At 61.9% G+C, this 16,820-nt stretch overlaps 2 protein-coding genes across 3 annotated transcripts; both read right to left on the reverse strand.

Annotated features, from left to right (window-relative positions):
* Positions 1-24: 24 nt before the first annotated feature.
* Positions 25-5,597, reverse strand: RPS6KB2 (ribosomal protein S6 kinase B2; the record flags this gene model as incomplete). Its single annotated transcript, XM_079707988.1, has 15 exons — positions 25-447; positions 647-759; positions 859-966; positions 1,050-1,127; positions 1,272-1,334; positions 1,877-1,984; positions 2,102-2,192; positions 2,277-2,367; positions 2,446-2,546; positions 2,653-2,710; positions 3,797-3,944; positions 4,493-4,561; positions 4,909-5,029; positions 5,126-5,340; positions 5,520-5,597. 15 exons carry the CDS (start codon positions 5,595-5,597, stop codon positions 255-257), a joined length of 1,635 nt encoding a protein of 544 aa, XP_079564114.1. The 3' UTR covers positions 25-254.
* Positions 5,598-7,732: 2,135 nt separating this feature from the next.
* CARNS1 (carnosine synthase 1) lies at positions 7,733-15,208 on the reverse strand (the record flags this gene model as incomplete). 2 transcript variants are annotated; one of them, XM_079709210.1, is made up of 10 exons in its annotated part: positions 15,185-15,208; positions 14,710-14,736; positions 13,111-13,384; positions 12,220-12,309; positions 11,482-11,969; positions 11,076-11,250; positions 10,905-10,990; positions 9,975-10,206; positions 9,601-9,881; positions 7,733-8,959 (listed from the first exon to the last, which is right to left on the reverse strand). In XM_079709210.1, the coding sequence occupies exons 2-10, from the start codon at positions 14,710-14,712 to the stop codon at positions 7,733-7,735; spliced, it is 2,856 nt and encodes a 951-aa protein (XP_079565336.1). In that variant the 5' UTR covers positions 14,713-14,736; positions 15,185-15,208. The 2 variants fall into 2 exon arrangements, with proteins under 2 accessions (XP_079565336.1, XP_079565337.1); XM_079709211.1 differs by lacking the exons at positions 12,220-12,309; positions 14,710-14,736; positions 15,185-15,208 and having other exon boundaries at positions 13,111-13,378.
* Between the last annotated feature and the right edge of the window lie 1,612 nt (positions 15,209-16,820).

Consider the following 16,820-nt stretch of genomic DNA (forward strand, 5'->3'; position numbering starts at 1 on the left):
AGTCCAAAGGAGGAGCCAGGTCAGTGCCATGATTGAATACTTTAATAATCCAAGGGCACAGTTCAACTGTGGGAGGTGAGGGGGGCAGCCCCCCTCGACTGGCAGCCGTAGTCTGCAGTCCTTCGTGTTCATGATTCAGGGGCACGGCCACCCCCAGCAGAGACACACGCACACTCGCTCCTGTACCCCTAGGCACAGCCCTAGGTCTCTGGAACTGGCCCGGGGTCCCACTGCCCTCATCTCCACCCACCCTCTTAGCGCCCGGGGCGCCCACGGCCTTTCTTGGACTTCTTGGTCCCTGAGGGGGGTCGGATGGGGAGGGGGGCAGTGCTTGAGGGCGGCGGTGGCGGCCGCGGCGGCCGCAGGAGAGAGGGTAGAGGAGGCTCCAGGGGCTCCGGTGGGCCGGGGCTGGGCCGGAATCCCTCAAAGGGCGAGAACTTCAGGGGGCTGCAGAGGAAACCGAGGCAGAGTCAGCATTTACTGGCACGGGGCCAGGATGCAGTCAAGTGCCCACCCAGGCGGCCCCTGCCATAGAAGTCCCCATGGTAGACGGAGAAACAGAGGCTGAGGCTGGTTCAGAGACGGCCAAGGCAGCCCTGGGGTTGACGGCAGAGCCAAAGCTAGAACGGCCCCCGCCCCGCGGTACCTGATGGGGGTCCTGGGGCTGCTGTTGAGGCGCCTGGGGGAGCGCAGCTTGGGCTGGAAGGAGAAGCCCTCCTTGATGCTGTCCAGGACGGAGGGCGCCACGTACGTGAAGCCCTAGGGGGCAGAGGCGGGGCCAGGCGATGCTCAGGGTCCACCGCTCCTTGGCCACACCCCTGCCCGTGTCCCCGTAACCCTCAGGCCCCCAGACCTCACCAGGAAGGCCTGGTTGGCGCTCTCACTGAGGGCCGTGTCATCTGGACTGTCCACCGGCGTCTGCCTCGTGAAGTGGGAGTCAAACTGGCTCACGTCCTCCTCCGACTGCTGTGGGCACCCCGGGGGGAGAGTCAGGGGTGTCCAGGACAGGGGCCTCCACCCTCCCCCAGGCCAGTGGGACCTCCACTCACCAGGGAGGGCCGGAAAGGGGGGTCCACGCGGTGGGCCAGGAGGTCATCCCAATTAACGTGCCGGAAGAAGGGGTGCCTCTGTGGGCAGAGTGCCCCCAAACGTGCCAACATTTCACCCTCCGTGGCTCCCTCAGAAACACCCTCTGCTCTAGGGCCCTGCCCCCTGTACCCAGACACCCTTGGGGGCTCAGCCCTGCCCCCTCGTAATGGGCCCAGACCCACCTGCACATCAGCAGCGTCCCCGGGGCCACCCCCGATACGTTGGCTGGGATTCCGCTTCAGAAACTGCAGGACAAGGGCAGGGGGTGAGGGTCTCGGGCAGAGGTACCGATTGTTTCCGAGTGGCCCCAGGGGGTGGGGAAAGGTGAGAAAGGGGTCGTGGCTTGCGGTGGGGGCCCTGGAGTGTGGTCTCCACCTACCGACACCCTCAGGATTTCCAAGGGTTGGTCCCATGGCCCCTTCTCCACAAAGCCTTTGCTGGCATCACCCCAGGGCACATTTGTGGGGATCCAGCTCACAACCTGGACGGGGTGCCTAGCCTCCCACTGTGGTCCCCAGTGATCGACTTTTCGAGGAGAGCAGCTAGTGCATGGTGCAGGCTCGCTGATTAGGACTCGACTAGGGGCCTGTCCAAGGTCGGCAGCCAGTCTGCGTCAGAGCTGACATCTCACACCTCACAGCCAGGGCTCCTCATCCCAAAGGCATGTCGTACAGGTGGGGGAAGGGGAGTGGGGAGCTCCAGCAACCCTGGCCCAGGGAGACTCAGGAGCCCATGCAGGGCCTGGGAGAAGAGACGGGGGCCGGACCAAGGGCAAGAGGGAGCCCACCTTTTTGACGAGGTCCCGGGCATCTGGGGTGAGGTAGGGGGGCAGCTCCAGCTTCCCTCTGATGATCTTGTCCATGGTTTTCTTCCGGTTCTCTGCAGTGAAGGGTGGCTGGAGAAGGCAGAGGATGAGAGGAGCCTTGCGGGCCTCCCACCGGGCCTGCCCCCGCCCCGGGAGGGGGCCCTCCTCCCGCCCCCACACCCACCCTCCCGAGGAGGCTGGACTTGCCGATCCAGTGAGCATGTCGTACATCAGGGCCCCCAAGCTCCACCAGTCCACCGCCCGGTTGTGGCCACTGCGCACCAGAATCTCAGGGGCCCTGGGGGCCAGGTGGAACCATCAGTCAGGCCGAGCCCTGCCTGGCTGTCCTCCCGACCCCTGGGCCCAGCCGGCTGCCGCTTACATGTACTCGATGGTGCCGCAGAAGGTGTGGGTGACGGCACCCTCGTGAATCGACTCCTTGCAGAGGCCGAAGTCCGTCAGTTTGATGTGACCTGAGGAAGAATGTTAGGGCGGGTCGGTCAGGACCCCAGGCTACCCCACAGGGCTCAGCCCTCCCCACACATGCGCACCCTGGCTGTTGAGCATGATGTTCTCAGGTTTGAGATCCCGGTAGATGATGCCTTGGGAGTGGAGATGGCCCAGGGCCAGTGTGATCTCTGACAGGTAGAAACTGCAGAGACAGGACAGGGTGAAGGCAAGGTGGGGGTGTGCAGCCAGGCCCTGGTGGGGAGGGGTCCCTGGACCCCCTCAGGAGAGAGGCTGGAGGTAACACCCACCAGGCCGTGTCTTCCAGGAAGATGCCCTCTCGCTCCAGATGTGTGAAGAGCTCGCCGCCTGCGACACAAACATGTCAGCAGCTGTGTGCTGGGACCAAGGTCCTCTGCTCGCCGAGCCTTGGTTTCTTCTTGGGGAGAGTGGGGCTCGTAATTCCCGCCCTACCTGCCTCCCAGAGCTGCCGTGGGGACTCAATTCAATTCAGCAAACGTCTACCGACGCCTACTCGGTGCCTGGCCCTGTGCTGGGTGAAGCTGGGGACAGAGATGAAGAGCCCCAGCCACTGCCCGCAGGACGCTCAGTCTACGGGGGAGACAGACACGCACACAGCTGCTCCAGTGCCAGACTGGGGCAGCGGCCCTGAGAGCCCACCAAAAACCTCACAGAGGAGACAGGAGGACACAGTTAACCCCAGCGTGAGGGGACAGAGAAAGTCCCTGGCGGCGGTGAGACTTAAAGGGGGTGCAGAGATGGAGTGCAGGAAATGAAGCTCCCAGGGCTCATCGGGACAGATGGGGTCAGTAGGAAAAGCAGGCCCGGATCGCTTCATGGCGAGCAGGGGACACCAGGCCAAGGAGGCCAGGCTTGATCCGGGCAGTTGCAAGGAGCCATGGAATTCTGAGTAGGAGTGTTGGGGGCAATCCCGTGCTCTGAGACGATGACCCTGGAAGTTGGTGGAGGAGACACTAGGAAGAGGGTGAGCTGGAGGCTTTGAGGCCAGTTAAGAAACAACTGTGACGCCTCCCCTCCGCCCAAGAGAGTAGAGAGGATAGAGGACACTGCAGAGAATGAACCTTCTGGATTGGGATCTGACTGGATGCAGGGCACACAGGAGAGAGGACCAGGACGTGAAGGGCTACTAGAAATGGACAAAACAACCCTCTGGACATCTATACAAACTCCCACCATTCCCATCCACCCCCAACACCGGTGAGGGATACAAGAGGCACTGGACAGACGTTTGCTGAATGAATGAATGAATGAATGAATGAATGAATGGATGGATGGATGAATGAACAGACAGAGGGATGGATGAGGTGGGGCCCCCCTGGCCATTCTACATACCACGTCTCTCCCAGCTCCCCCCAGAGCTCCCTGTGCTGGTTCCCTGGCCTTGCCCACACCCCGATGGGCCCGCACTCATACCACTGAGGCACTCCAGGATGAGGTAGAGTTTGCCACCAGTCTGGAAGGCATAGGCCAGTTCCACAATGAAGGGGTGCTTCACTGACTCTAGAATGTTCCGCTCAGCCCGCGTGTGTGCCGTGTCCTTGGCGTTGCGCACAATTTTGGCCTGCAGAGGCAGGGATCGGTTAGAAGCTGGGCCCCCAGGACTCCCTCAGTCCCTCCAGCCATTACCCTTCAGCCATTCTCTATCACCCCATTGTATTTCTCCATAATTCTGCAGCTATCAGCAACCATCCTTTCCAGGGACTGGTTTATTCTAGTAGTGCCATGTTTCTCAACCTCCACACTCATGACATTTGGGGCAGATAATTCTTTGCTGTGGGGGGCTGTCTTTTGCATTGAAAGACCTTTAGCAGACCTGCTAAAGACCCTGGGCTCGACCCACTGGATGCTTGTGGCAGCCCCCCTCTAGTCGTGACTCAGAAATGTACACCGACATTGCCAACATTGCCAGACGTTGCCTGGGAGGCAATACTGCCCATGGTTGAGAATATACTGCAAAACAATATAATTGCTACTGACAATAAACCAGCAAGTGCCCAAGATAGAGACCATCTCCTCCACCACGTTCACTGCTGTCTCCCAAAGGCCGCTGTAGTACATTGGGAATGGCAGCCACTGGGTGAGGCTCTGTCAGCTGAACGAATGACTCACCTTCCTCAGGACTTTCATGGCATATATTCTGCCCACATTGGTGCCCTGCACCTTTCGCACCTGGAACACCTGCAGGACAGGGGAGACAGGATCAACCTCCCTCTCCATATCCTATCTTCAAAAAGCCCTACCCTGAAGCTCTGGCGCTGGGACCAAGAGGCCCACCCAAGAGTGGGGCGGTAAAGATTTCAAGTCCGATTCTAAGAGGATTTACAAGTCAAACTTTTTTTTCTTTTAACTTTTTGGCTGCGCGGCATGTGCGATCTTAGTTCCCCGACCAGGGATCGAATCCCCGCCCCCTGCATTGGAAGCACTGGACCGCCACAGAAGTCTCTATAAGTCTAATTTGTTTTGAGACCCTTTGGTGCAGCAAGACTAAGCCTGTGAGGCCAGTGAGGAAGGAGGAGGGCCGGTACCTTGCCATAGTTCCCCTTGCCCAGCACGCGCAGCAGCTCGAAGCAGTGGGGCCCGATGCGCTCAGGGCCCGGGTTCACACTGCTCTCAGTCAGCTCCACCTCTTCATAGTGTCCCACAGGCCTGTGGACCCAAGAAGTTAACGGGCGCAAGCTCCAGTGCTCCTCAGGTCCCCTTCCCCAGCCCATTCCCTCCTCCCCCAACACGACCCTCACTCACTCCAGGCCAGCCGCCCTCAACTCGGCAAGGGGACACACGTCCTGTGAGAAACCGAGGGGTATGAGCCAAGGGAGGTGCCAGGCTCCCTCCCCCCAAGCTGGACTGCTTGGCCCAGGCGTGGAGAGGGTGAGGAATGGGAGCTGGCAGGCGATGGGCCAGGACTGGGGAGGAGAGGCGAGGGCAGGAAAGGGAGACGCAGGGGAAGGGCTGGGGGCCTGCAAGACAGGTGGGGGTGAAGGTAGGGTCAGAGCCTAATAGTGGCTGGGATCTTGGACAGACCGGGGTCTGCAGGAGAGGAGCCCACTCTGGGGGCGGGGGGTGGCGCACGAGCGATCCCACCGCCTGGATGATGGGATCGAGCCGGGATCGAGCCGCGCCCGGGCGGACCACTCACCGCGGGGCTTAACTCTGGCTCGCCCTCGCCCTCGCTGCCTTCCTCCGTCTCCAGGTCCAGGTCAAACACCGCCGCCATGCCTGCGCCGGCCCCGCGGGCCCCCAGGCGCTTACCTAGCAGCGCTCTGACTGACAGGCCGACCCGGGCCTTACGTCATCACTCCGCGACGGCGGCCTCGCGCGCCGATGACGCAAGAGGCTGCCCCTCCCGCGAGCTGGCGGCCAGAAAAGTTGGCGTCCGTCACAAGGCATCTCGGGAATGGTAGTTCCTGAGTGCCGGGGTGCTAAAGCCCGCCGAACCTTCTTCCGCGGGCCCCTCAGTCTTCCCAGCACAGCTTCCTCTGGGGCGGCACAGGACAAGGGCCTCCTGGAAGCCGAGCATTTTGGTTCTGGGGCGACTTTGACCTTGGACGGGGCAGAGTCGAAGTGCATGCAGGTGTAAGTGTAAATGCAATTTCCAGCCCTGTTGGAGCCCTACGCTGCCAGGTTGTCTGGGTGGTGGCGAGAGGCGGGTCGAGTATATCTCTCTGTTCGCCTCTGAGAGGGAGCCGGCTGCTGCATCACGGTCTCTAACGTGCCTCCCGCTCGAGGACCCTCAAGTCAGCATTTACTGCTCCGTGCTCAGCTCACTGCTGGGCTTTGTTGCCAGATTCCTGTCGGAAAGGGTTTGGGTCTCACTGATCCACCCGTAATTATCGCTTGTGCTGTGCGTCAGACACACGGACTTGTGTTCGGTGACACTACAATAATGAACACACCAAACCTAGTCCGTGAGTTTAGATTTGGGGATGGATTCTTGTTGCATGGGACTCTGAGAGTGTGAACTGGGCCAGACCAGGCCTTGGATGAGTTCTGATTTTTGGAAGCTGTCTGGGTGTGCATTCCAGTTGGACAGGGGAAGCTAGATATGAGCTCAAATGGACAGAATTCAGGGTCTCCAGGCTGAAGGAGGGTTATCTGGTTGGGTGTGGCCCTCGTAATTCCACCCTCAGGTTTGGGTCCTGGTGGAGGTGCCCCTGGCAGGCCCCTCGCCAAAGGTCAACCCAGAGGCCTGGTCAGTGTGGCGGTTTATTCTTAGCTCTAGACGCTATGGATATCCCCTAACTACCTCTCCCTTGCCCTTCCCCATCCCCTGTCTACCTGGGCTTGAGAAGTGTTGGCCAAGTCGCAAGAACCTATCCCAGACTCTGGACGTTTCACTAGTCCATAAGACTTTATTTGGAGAGGGACGCTTATGGAGCTGTCCACAACTCCTGTGCAGCACAGAGGCAGAGTTTTTAAAGCAGCCTCCCCTGAATGAGGAAGGGAGTGTAGAGTCTCCTCTGCCAATGCAAGTTAGGTGTGCCTGAGGCCAAAGCACCAAAGCTTGGTGGATAAGGTGCATAGTGCACAGGAGGGGTGTTCACATGTCTCAGGGCCACATACAGGAGGTGAGCAGGGCCTGGAAGCTGAGTGGGCAGGTACAACTTAGTAAAAGCAGAAACCTGGACCTTGCATCTTGTTCCTCGACTCTTCATCCACTGTGGTATGACATCGATGCAGTGGCCTTTCCCCTCTGAGCCTGTTTCCTTTTCTGTAGAATGGGGCAATAGTGTCTGCCTGGAGGGGAGATGGTTACTGCTGACCCCAGGTCACCTGCTTCTACTGCTCAGGCCAAATGAGGCAGGTGGGGCGCTGCCAAACATTGTCAGCAGGCTCCAGAACTATCTAGAATATGTTAAATGAGGGGGTGAGAGTAGGAGGACGAGGGATTTAGTCTCAGGTTTTCTTGGGATTTGTCCAAAGCTGGAGGCCAGGTTCTCTCCTGTAGGCAGCAGGAAGAGACAGACCTGGAGGGGTGGGAAGGATGGGCTGGGTTTGGGCCCACTCGAACTAACCTGGGGGCAGGGTGTGTGTGTGTGTGTGTGTGTGTGTGTGTGTGTGCAACTTCTGTTGCTTCTCCATGACTAGAGTCTTGGGAAGCTATGGGCTGGACTGGGGCCTTCGGGAGGGCAAGCAGCCCACCAGCTACTTCTTTTGTGGCCCCTCAAGTCCAGGAAGCCGTGATGTCAAAATAGCCTTGCCGCTCTGGAACAGACCTGGGGCCTTGGAGAGGACCAGACCTCTCCAACGGTTGGGGCAGGGCCATGGGAAGAGAAGCAGGGAGAGCACCAGGGAGCAGAGGGCACCACCGCGTCCCCTCCAGCACTTTGCCCCTGCCCTCTGGCCCCAGCACTATTTGAAGTGGGACAAGAAGTAGGCAACGGGGTAGTGGGGCCCATCGATGCCCAGGCCCTGGCAGAGGCCCAACAGGCGGAGACGGGCCTCGGCCGGGCTGGACCCAGCACAGGCCACACTGCAGTAGGGCTCCTCGTATTCTCCAGGCACCAGGGTGTCCTCCAGCAGATTGAGACGCAGCAGGCCCTGGTCGTGAAGAGCCTGCAGGGACTCGCGGCTGGCGGTGGAACTCAGCGCCTGCAGGTGCTGGGACACCAGGCACATGACACCCACCAGGTGGCCACGGGCGCGTGGGCGGGCAGGCAAGGCAGGCCGCAGGCCACAGGCCACCATAGTGGCAGCGAGCAGCAGGTCCACACCATAAAGCTCCTGGATCCAGTCTCGCAGGTAGAAGCCACCCATGCGGGGGTTGATCTCGATGAGCCGCGGACCAGCGCTAGTCAGCTTGAGCTCCACGTTGAAGACCCCATCCAGCAGCCCGCAGCCCAGGCAACAGCGGAAGGCTGCCTGCACCAGCTGCGCCTCCTGCTCCGGTGCCAGCCCAGTGGGCATGCAGGCCGCTGTCTCAGTGAAGCCAGGCAGCCGTGTGGGGCCATTGTCGGAGACGAAGGCAGCCAGCAGTCTCCCCCCAAACAACACCAGATCCACGTCGTGTTCGGTGCCCTCGATGAACTCCATCAGCAGCATGGCATTGCCCCAGCCCAGCCCGATGCCGGGGTAGTCGGCCTCGTCCTGCAGGTCTCGGGCGATCCGGGAAAAGTGCTCATGGCACTGCGATGCGTTCTCCACCAGCCGTACACCCACTGCACCCGCCCCAAACTCCAGCTTCATGACACCTGGCAGGGGCACCTGGCGGACAGCCCTGTCCACGTCGGCCTCGCTCTCCAGTGGGCAGCAGGGCACAGCATAGAGGGAGGGTGCGGGCCAGGGTGGGCCATGGCGGCACAACAAGTGCAGCTGGGTGCGGCTCTTCTGCTTAGCCACGTGCATGGCGGCTGGCGGGTTGCAGGGCAGACCCAGCTTCTGGCAGAGCAAGGCCGTGAGCACGAGGCAGTCATCCCAGTAGGAAAAGCAGCCGTCTAGCTGCAGGCCGCGTGCCCGCACCAGCTCCAGCAGCACCCGTGCGCTCTCCTCATCATTCTGGTGGTCTGTTATATTGAAGTGGATGAAGGTCTGCACCAGCTGGGACGCAAAGTGGTTGGGGTCCGACTCCACCAGGTGCAGCTGCAGAAACCACAGGGCGGCAACACACGGAGATCAGCTTGTGCTGGGCGCTGGGCAATAGGATGGGGCCTAGAACATGCTCCTGGCCCTCAGGGGAGACAGCTTCACCAGTGCTACACGCTCAAAACATATTTGTTGATGATTAAGTAGAAGGTACAGAGATGGGACACCTAATCCAGCCAAGAGGGTAGGGAAGGCAACCTAGAGGAGGCAGTGCTTAAGCTGGGAGCTCAGTAAGGTTTAGCCAGAGGAAAGATGGCTGCAGGAGGAGGGGGTGTCATCTAGATGGGAGGGGTGGCAGAGAGGGCTGGTGGACTCTTTCCCACTGGCAGGCTCAGTCTGGCCAGGGTTTGTAGGGAAACCACCAGGGTTAGGGCTTGGGACTGCTGGTCTGGTGTCCCTAGTGGCCTTTTACTCCTAGCAGGGACAAAATTCAGCTAGGGGCGGGGAAAAGTTGAGACTCCTAACCCGGACGGGGCGACAGGCCCCACCCCTATGCTTGGGCTCCAGGCCCCCGGCTAGATCGCCCCGCTCAGACCCCGCCCCAAGGCCAACCCCGCCCCTGGCCCCGCTCCGGGCCCTGCCTCCACCACTCAGGCAGGAACTTTGAGCCCCGCCCCGCCCCGCCCCACCCCGCCCACCTTGATCCCGTAGTCGCGCGCCGCCTCCCACACGAACTTCTTGCTGAAACCGCCCGCGCCGAGCAGCAGCAGCTGTTTCCCCTCCATGAGGTAACGCGCCGAGCGCCGCAGCATCGTCTCCACCAGCGGCGCGGCCGCTGCCTCCTCGTCCGCCAGCCCCGGGCGCGGCGCGGCCCACAGCCCTTCGAGCGCGCCGCACGCCTCCAGACACAGGCCTCCGTTCAGCTCCAGGGCCACGGGGGTCAGCGCGCGGCCGGCCACCGTCAGGGCGAAGTCCACCCCTGGGCCGGGCACGGGGCGCGGGCTCAGTGCGGGCCGCCTTCGGGCCTCGGGCCCCCCTCCTCCCGTCCCCGTCCCGGGCGGCCCGCACTCACCGAGGAAGTCAGTGCGGACCTGGCGCCCGCCGCGCTGCTCAGCGCTCAGGCCGGCCTCCAGGGTCAGCACGGCGGCTAGCGCGGCCTCGGCCGCCGCCTTGACGCGCTGCCGCACGACTGCCACCTGCGAGGCCTCACCCAGGCCGCACTGGGCCAGCGCCGCCTCCAGCGTCCGTGGCAAGGAGCTCTGATGCCGCAGAGGCCGGTCCCCACGGCCCACGCTGCACACCACCTGGGCAAGGTGCGGGTCAGGGGGCTGGTCCAGGAGGAGTCCGCCCGGGACTATCCCCGGCCCCAGCACACCTTCCGCTATGTCACGATCCAGGCCACACCCCTCACTGGACACTCAAGTCCTGTCCTGTAATGTGACTTACACTGCACAAACCACCTTCCCTGCCACTGCTCATCTGGTCCCCCTGGGGGACCAGGCCCAGCTGGGGTCTCTGCTCCCTAAGGGCTCTAAGCATGCTTGTTCCTAGTCCCTACAGCCCTGGGAGCCTGTTTCACCCTGGTGGGCTTTGCCCTAGAGCTCCCTGAGGGCAAGGTTGAGTCTCTCCCTCTCAGCTTGGCCAAGAGCTGTGTACCTAGGCGGGTCCCTAAGCCTCCCTCCTAAAGGGCTCCAGGTCCGGAGGTTTGTCAGGGACCCTGGGTCAGCCTCTTCTGTGGGGAAGAGCTCTCTGGGAAGAGGTTTCAGCCCTGGGCCCTGGTACCCAGCATGGGGTACCAGGTAGGGCTCCGGATGTGGGAGGAGCACAGGAAGGGTTGGAGAGGAGGGAAAGTGTCAGACGGAGTCCTCCCAGAGGCAACCAAAATCCTCCGCCCCCGCACCCCAAGATTTTGTCCTCTCTCTGCCAGGGGCCCTCATCAGCTCAGTGGAACTGGGCTGGGGTGTGGCAGCAGGGGCATGACCTGAACCTGAGCCATGCTCACCTTGCTTAGCAGGGGCTTGTCACCCTGTGTCCGACAGACCACAGCACAGATACGCAGAGCCAGCTCAGGGCCAGGCGGGGGGCTGCCTGGGGGAGGACGGTGAGGCCTGAGCACAGAGCAGCCAGGAGGCCGAGCCAAGTTCCACCTCTGGCTGGCGCAGGTGGCTCTCACCTGGGAGGGGCAGCCGGGCAGGTGGGCATACAGCCTCCACAAGAACACTCTCCTCCTCCTCCAGTTTCTCCAGCAGTGCCAACACTGTGTCCACCACTGGGCCCAGCTCAGCTCGGGGATACAGACGCATCACCTGCCGCCCCCTCCAGCGCCAGCCACTGAGCTTCACGGCTACCTGCAACAGGCAGGGAAAGGGGGCCTCCTCACCACCCCACGTACCTGCAGGGTGGGGCACTCATACCACAGGAGCTAATGAGTAAACTGAGGTAAGAAGGCAGGGGATTACCACAGAGATGGGGCAGTGGTAGGGCTCAAAGTTGGGGACTGCTTCCCAGCAGGACCCGGTAACCCTCCACGGGTCCCCTCCTGCTGGCCTCTGCACAACCTCGGGGGCAGAGCCTGTTACCTGCAGGGCATCACCCAGGGCCTCAGAGTGCAGAAAAGCCCCTACTTCCTCCTTCACCAGTGTCTCCTGGCCCTCTTTGCCATTCAGCTCCACCAGCCGTAGTCTCGGGCTGGCATCCCCTCCCCTCAGCAGTGCCGGCGGCTTGTAGGTGAAAGCCAGGGTAGCTGGTACAGCCACGTCACCCTGCCGAGCTAGCAATCGCCTCGTCAGCAGCCGGTCCTCCAGCAGCTGGGCCAGCTCGGCTGAGGCTCCTGTGGGGCAGGTCAGGTCGCGAGCGAGCTCAGCTGCCTCTCGACCCCGGCCAGGCCCCAGCCCCAGGCCCGCCAGGAAGTAGGTGGCGCGGCGAGGAGGGACAAAATCGTCCAGGAATGTCAGGCCCCCCGGGTGGAAGCTCACGGCCTTGGAGACAAGCAGGGCTGCCTCGCCCGGCTGCCCTGGTGCTGGCACCTTTGTCAGCCAAGCAGGGGACAGGCAAAGGAGCATGTTTCCTGTGGGCAGAGGGAGGAGGGTTGCTGGCCAGGGAAGGCTTAATGCCCCCATATGCCCTCCACCTCCAACCTGGGCCCCTGGGTAGTCGGGGGCAGCTGCTCCCAGAACCACCCCCACTCGGAGTGGGGCAGCTGGCCCGGTGGAATGCAGGCAGTTGCCAGGGTTAGCGGGTATTTTGGGATGTGGCCGGGCCAGGGCAGGGCTGCCCTTTCTGTAGGAGGGGGTGGGGGAACTTGGGCACACACTCACCCGGGCTCTGGACCCCACCCTCCAGCAGCAGAGACAGAAAGGTGCTGGGGGATCCCAGAATGCACAAGGTCACCTCCGCCCCAGGACAGCCTTGAGGAAGAGAACATTGCCAAGCTCACCAGGGGCTCCCCTTGCTCTCTTTCCGCCCACCTTTCCCCACCCCCATAGCCCTGCCCTCACCCTTGGACTCCCAGGTCCTTCCTGGGTATCAGACGAGAAAAGTAAAGGGGACAGAGGAAGCTGGAGAGCAAAGGGGAAGCTGCCTGCCCACCTTGCCCTCTGAGGCTAGCTCCCTTCCCTCTGCAGCTGGCCCAGAAGGCACTGGAGGCTGGGTGACTGGAGACGTGGGTTCTAGCCTGAGCTCTGCCACTGACTTTCTGTGTGACCCTTGGTCCCTGTGCGGTGGGGGGAGGAGTCTCTGCACCTCAGTTTCCCAGTCTGTACAATGGGGCCCAGTCTGTGATGTTCACGCACTCTAGCTGTAAGCCCTCTGTCCACACAAAATCTTTTGTGGCTGCCTGATACATAAAACAGATAAAGCAGAGGAGGAGTCCTGGGTCCCAGCTGCTAGCTGCCTCCACAGCAGCTCCCAAGACACTTCTGTAGAAGCTTTGGCTCCACAGAACATGGATTGCAAATCCCAGGGCTGGATTTTCTGGGGGTGGGAGGGAAGCCTTGATCTCTGACTTTACTGGTGCCAGATGCCCTTTGAAATGCCTGTCTTCCGGAGGTTGACTGGCCTTGTCTCCCTGGCTTCAGACCAAGCCAGAGCCTAGGGGAAGGGGCCGACCTTGACAGAGATGGGAAGCAGGCTGGGCTGAGGGTGCCTCCTTCCTCCTAGGGGTGCCCCCTCCCCCCAGGGGTGCCCCCCTCCGTGGAGCCCTCGGGCACCTGTGCGGGGCACTTGGCTGCGGTCTTGGGTCTCCGGAAGGCCAGCTTGCTGCAGACAGCTCTGTAGGAGACTGTAGTAGTAGACAGTCCAGGCCCGGGCCTCCGCCCCCTCGGGGGAGCCCTTGCAGTCCAGGGCCACGTCATGGCGCCAGGAACCATGGAAGCAGCCTGGGGGTGGCAGGCCAGAGCCCCCACCCCATGGGCCCTCCTCTTCTTCCAGGTCCTTGGAGCCCAGGGGGGAGTCACACTCAGGACCCAGCGGATCCAGGGACAGCTGGGGGAGGCAGAAGTGGTGGGTCTTGGGCAGGGTGGGCAAGAGGCATATTAAGTCACCCAAGGGTATAAGTCCCCCACTCTCCTAACCTTGGGCAGACACTGTCCTAGGAACAAAAGAGGACGGGTTGGGTTGGGGGACGAAGGCCTGTCACCAGGAACATGTAAGTGGGAGTGCTTTGTAAACTGTATGTGCAGTGCCCCAGCGGGTGGGAGCAGAAAGCAATGCGCTGCTGGCTGGACCACTGCCCCCTCATCCCACGCCCAGGTCTGCCCCAGCTTGGTTCAGAGGGGCAGAGGTATTTTGCCGGTTTTGTTTATCGAGGCAGCCCTGGGACCTAAAACAGCCCTGGCACACTGTAGCTGCTCAAAGTCTGATGACTGAAGAATAAGTGAACGAATGAACCAAGTAGTCACTCTTGGGCTGCTCTCTTCTCTCTGGCCTCAGTGACCCATGTACCATCGTGGAGTTCTGCTGAGACCTAAATATGTGGGTGAAGCTGGTCCACGGTCATCTCCAAGTAGGCTGGAGAATCTACCATACGCCCAGTCCTGGGCCAGGCATTAGTAAGGAAGAAGCTGGTGCCCTTCTTTTCAGATGTTCTGAGTCATGGAAATGCTCACTTTAGATGAAATCTTACACCCTGCCCCCTCTCTGAGGCTGGCTGACTCCCAAATGAGGCTGCTCAGAATCTCACTGTGAACACACGTGCAGACACAGGTGTGGGCCTGTCCTCCGGGAGACAGGCTGGGCCTCCTTGGACAAGTCGTGAGGTTTCTTTGGGACTTGTGGGTGCCTGGTGCCTGCCCTGTCCCCCCGCCCCGGGGTGCTGATGAAGCTTGGGCCTAGAGAATCACCGTGGTCATTGCGAGACAGCATACTGCAGGCAGCCGGGAGGGCAGAGTTCTGGGCCTCAGACCTGGCCTGGAATCCCGGTTCGCCAGTGCCAAATTCTGAGGTTTGGTGCCCTTTCTTAGGAGCTGAGTCCCCTAAGAGCCCAGAATGGGTTCACTGCTATGTTCCCAAACTTAGAATGGGGCAGGGCGCATGGTAATAATAAGTTGCAGGTTGAATGAATGCCAAAGGGGACCAAGAGTGCCCGCCTCCCAGAGCTGATGGGGGAGAGAGGCAGTGCCTGGCACACGGCAGCTGCTTGTCCCATGGCACACAGAGTGGGCGGTCAAGGGGTGTGTGCGCAGCTGGTCACGGGTCTGTCCGCACAGGCAGCCCCAGAGCTAGGCTTTTACGTGCCCGATGCCGCCCTCCGGGCCCTCCCTCTGATTAGGGTCTTGGGCTTTGGTGGGGAGGGACCAGAGGAGACTCACCATCTCACAGGTGGAGAGGCTGAGACACTGATGGAAGAGACTGACAGAGAGAGACAGAGGAGGGAGTCAGGGCGGCCGGATCTCTAGCGCAGAGCCCAGCCCCTAAGACTCTGGGGCAGAGAGGTGGCCGCGACCGCGCCGCTCTCCTGTCCCAGCCAGGAGGTGTCCAAGGCTGCCCCACCCCCACCCCAAGGAAGCAGAGGGATTTCTGACGCCCGGACCCCATGGGGCCCGCACCCCGAGCTCACACATCCCAAGCTGCGCGGGGCAGGGCCCGGGGGTCCTGGCTCTCAGCCCTTCCAGCGGGGGGCGCGCCGGGTCCCCGCGCGTGTATGCGCGCGCTTCTGGGAGGGGTGAGCAGGCGGTGTCGCGGGTCCCGCTGAGGGGCGCGGGCGCTCAAGGTCCCGTCCCCGCGGCCCCTGCCCCGCAGCCCCCTCCCTGGCTCTCCCCGGGGCGCGGGCAGCAGCCGGGGTACCTGGCGGGCGGCAGCGGCTCGGCGGGGCTCTGACGGGCTCGGCGGGCGGCGCGGACCCGGCGTGACTCGGCGGCGGCGGCACAGCGCCCGGCCGAGGCGGCGCCGCTTTATATAGAAGCGCCCGGGGCATGCCCAGTGCCAGGCGGGGCGGCGCGGGGCGAAGTGGCCCGGCCCCACCGTCCTCCAGACGGGGGACCCGGCAAAACCTCCGCCACCCATCCTGAACCTGGGGTCCTGGGGGTGGGCGGGCCCGACCCTGCCAGAGGCAAGGCGCCGGGGGGCCAGGGGGAGACAAACAGAGGGACAGGCAGAGGGACAGACAGGAGACACAGTAAGTCGAACAGAGGGCCAGGTTCTAACGGGTAGCGATCGTCAGAGAGGGTCACAGACTTAGGGGCCGCGGTAAAGAAAAGACAGAGGACAGAGGGGGATAAATAGAGAGAGACCCATAATGGAAGAGAGAGGGAAAGAGGGTAGAGGGGGAGGGGAAAGCTGGAGCCGGCAGAGACTGGTACCAGGGCTCGCCCTCAGGGCTGGGGTGGCCAGGAGAGCGGCTGGAGCACACAGTCCGGAGCCCTGACCTTGGATGGAGTCCTGAGCTCCCCAGCACCCCGGGCCGCAGCTGTCTGCCAAGGAGCACTGTGCTGTATGGCAGCAAGCACTCCCAGAAAGACCTTCTTGAACAGGGGTCTCTGTATATCTGCGGGGTCCCCTCCTCATCTCTCCCAGCCCATCCAGAGTACTGGCCACTAGGTAAGACGCCCCCCACAAGGGCAGTCCCAGTTCCCTGGGATACTCTCTGCCCTGCTGGGGGCCAAGAGGGAAGAGGGTGGCCAGGCTGGGAGTTCCAGTGGGTCTGAGCACAGCAAAGGAAGGGGCTTGTCTACACGATCTGCCCTGCCCATCAACACCCAGGTCAGCTGGACATCCATAGTTATACCCACAATCTCCCCAAAACGCACATCCTTACCCCCAGGTGCACCCATCCAAACACCCACAAAAGCACACCTCAAGAGACCTGGATCACAGCCACATATTCACCCCAAGAAACACACCTAGAGATTCATACCCTCGCAAGTGTTGTCGCACTAGGTGGATTCCCATCCTAGATCCAGCTGTGGGGCCTGGGCACCTCCCCTTCCTGGTCTGACTGAACCTCCCTCTCCTCCTGACTTAAATAAATGGGTCTAGTTACCATCTCATAGGACTGCGGTGAAGATTATCACAGCATCCTGAGCCCAGCACACGTAGGCTATTGCTGCAATTCTCCCACCTCACCCCGCAAACTCAGACCCTCTCTCCAGGGACACCCCCGACTGTTCCCTAGAGCCTCCTGGGCTGGGGGAGGGTACTGACGGCCCCGCAGCACTTCTGGAGGCAAAGGTGGCTGCTTTGGCCCCTTTCTACAACCGTACACAGAGCAGCCTGTGAGAAACCACCCTGTCTACCCGTGGAGGGGCTCAGAGAGGAGAAGTGACGTGCCTGGGGCCCCCCAGCCCAGCCCATGTTCCCCACACAGCTTTCCAGGGCTGCTCTGGGCTCCCCAGCACCAGATGCACACTCCACTCCTCCCTGTGGCCAGCCCCGGCTCCTGGAATGAGGTGCGGCCACCCAAGAAGATCCATCCTCTTGCTGA

This window comes from Hyperoodon ampullatus (assembly GCF_949752795.1).
Source record: "Hyperoodon ampullatus genome assembly, chromosome: 7".
NCBI classification, from domain to species: Eukaryota; Metazoa; Chordata; class Mammalia; order Artiodactyla; family Ziphiidae; genus Hyperoodon; species Hyperoodon ampullatus.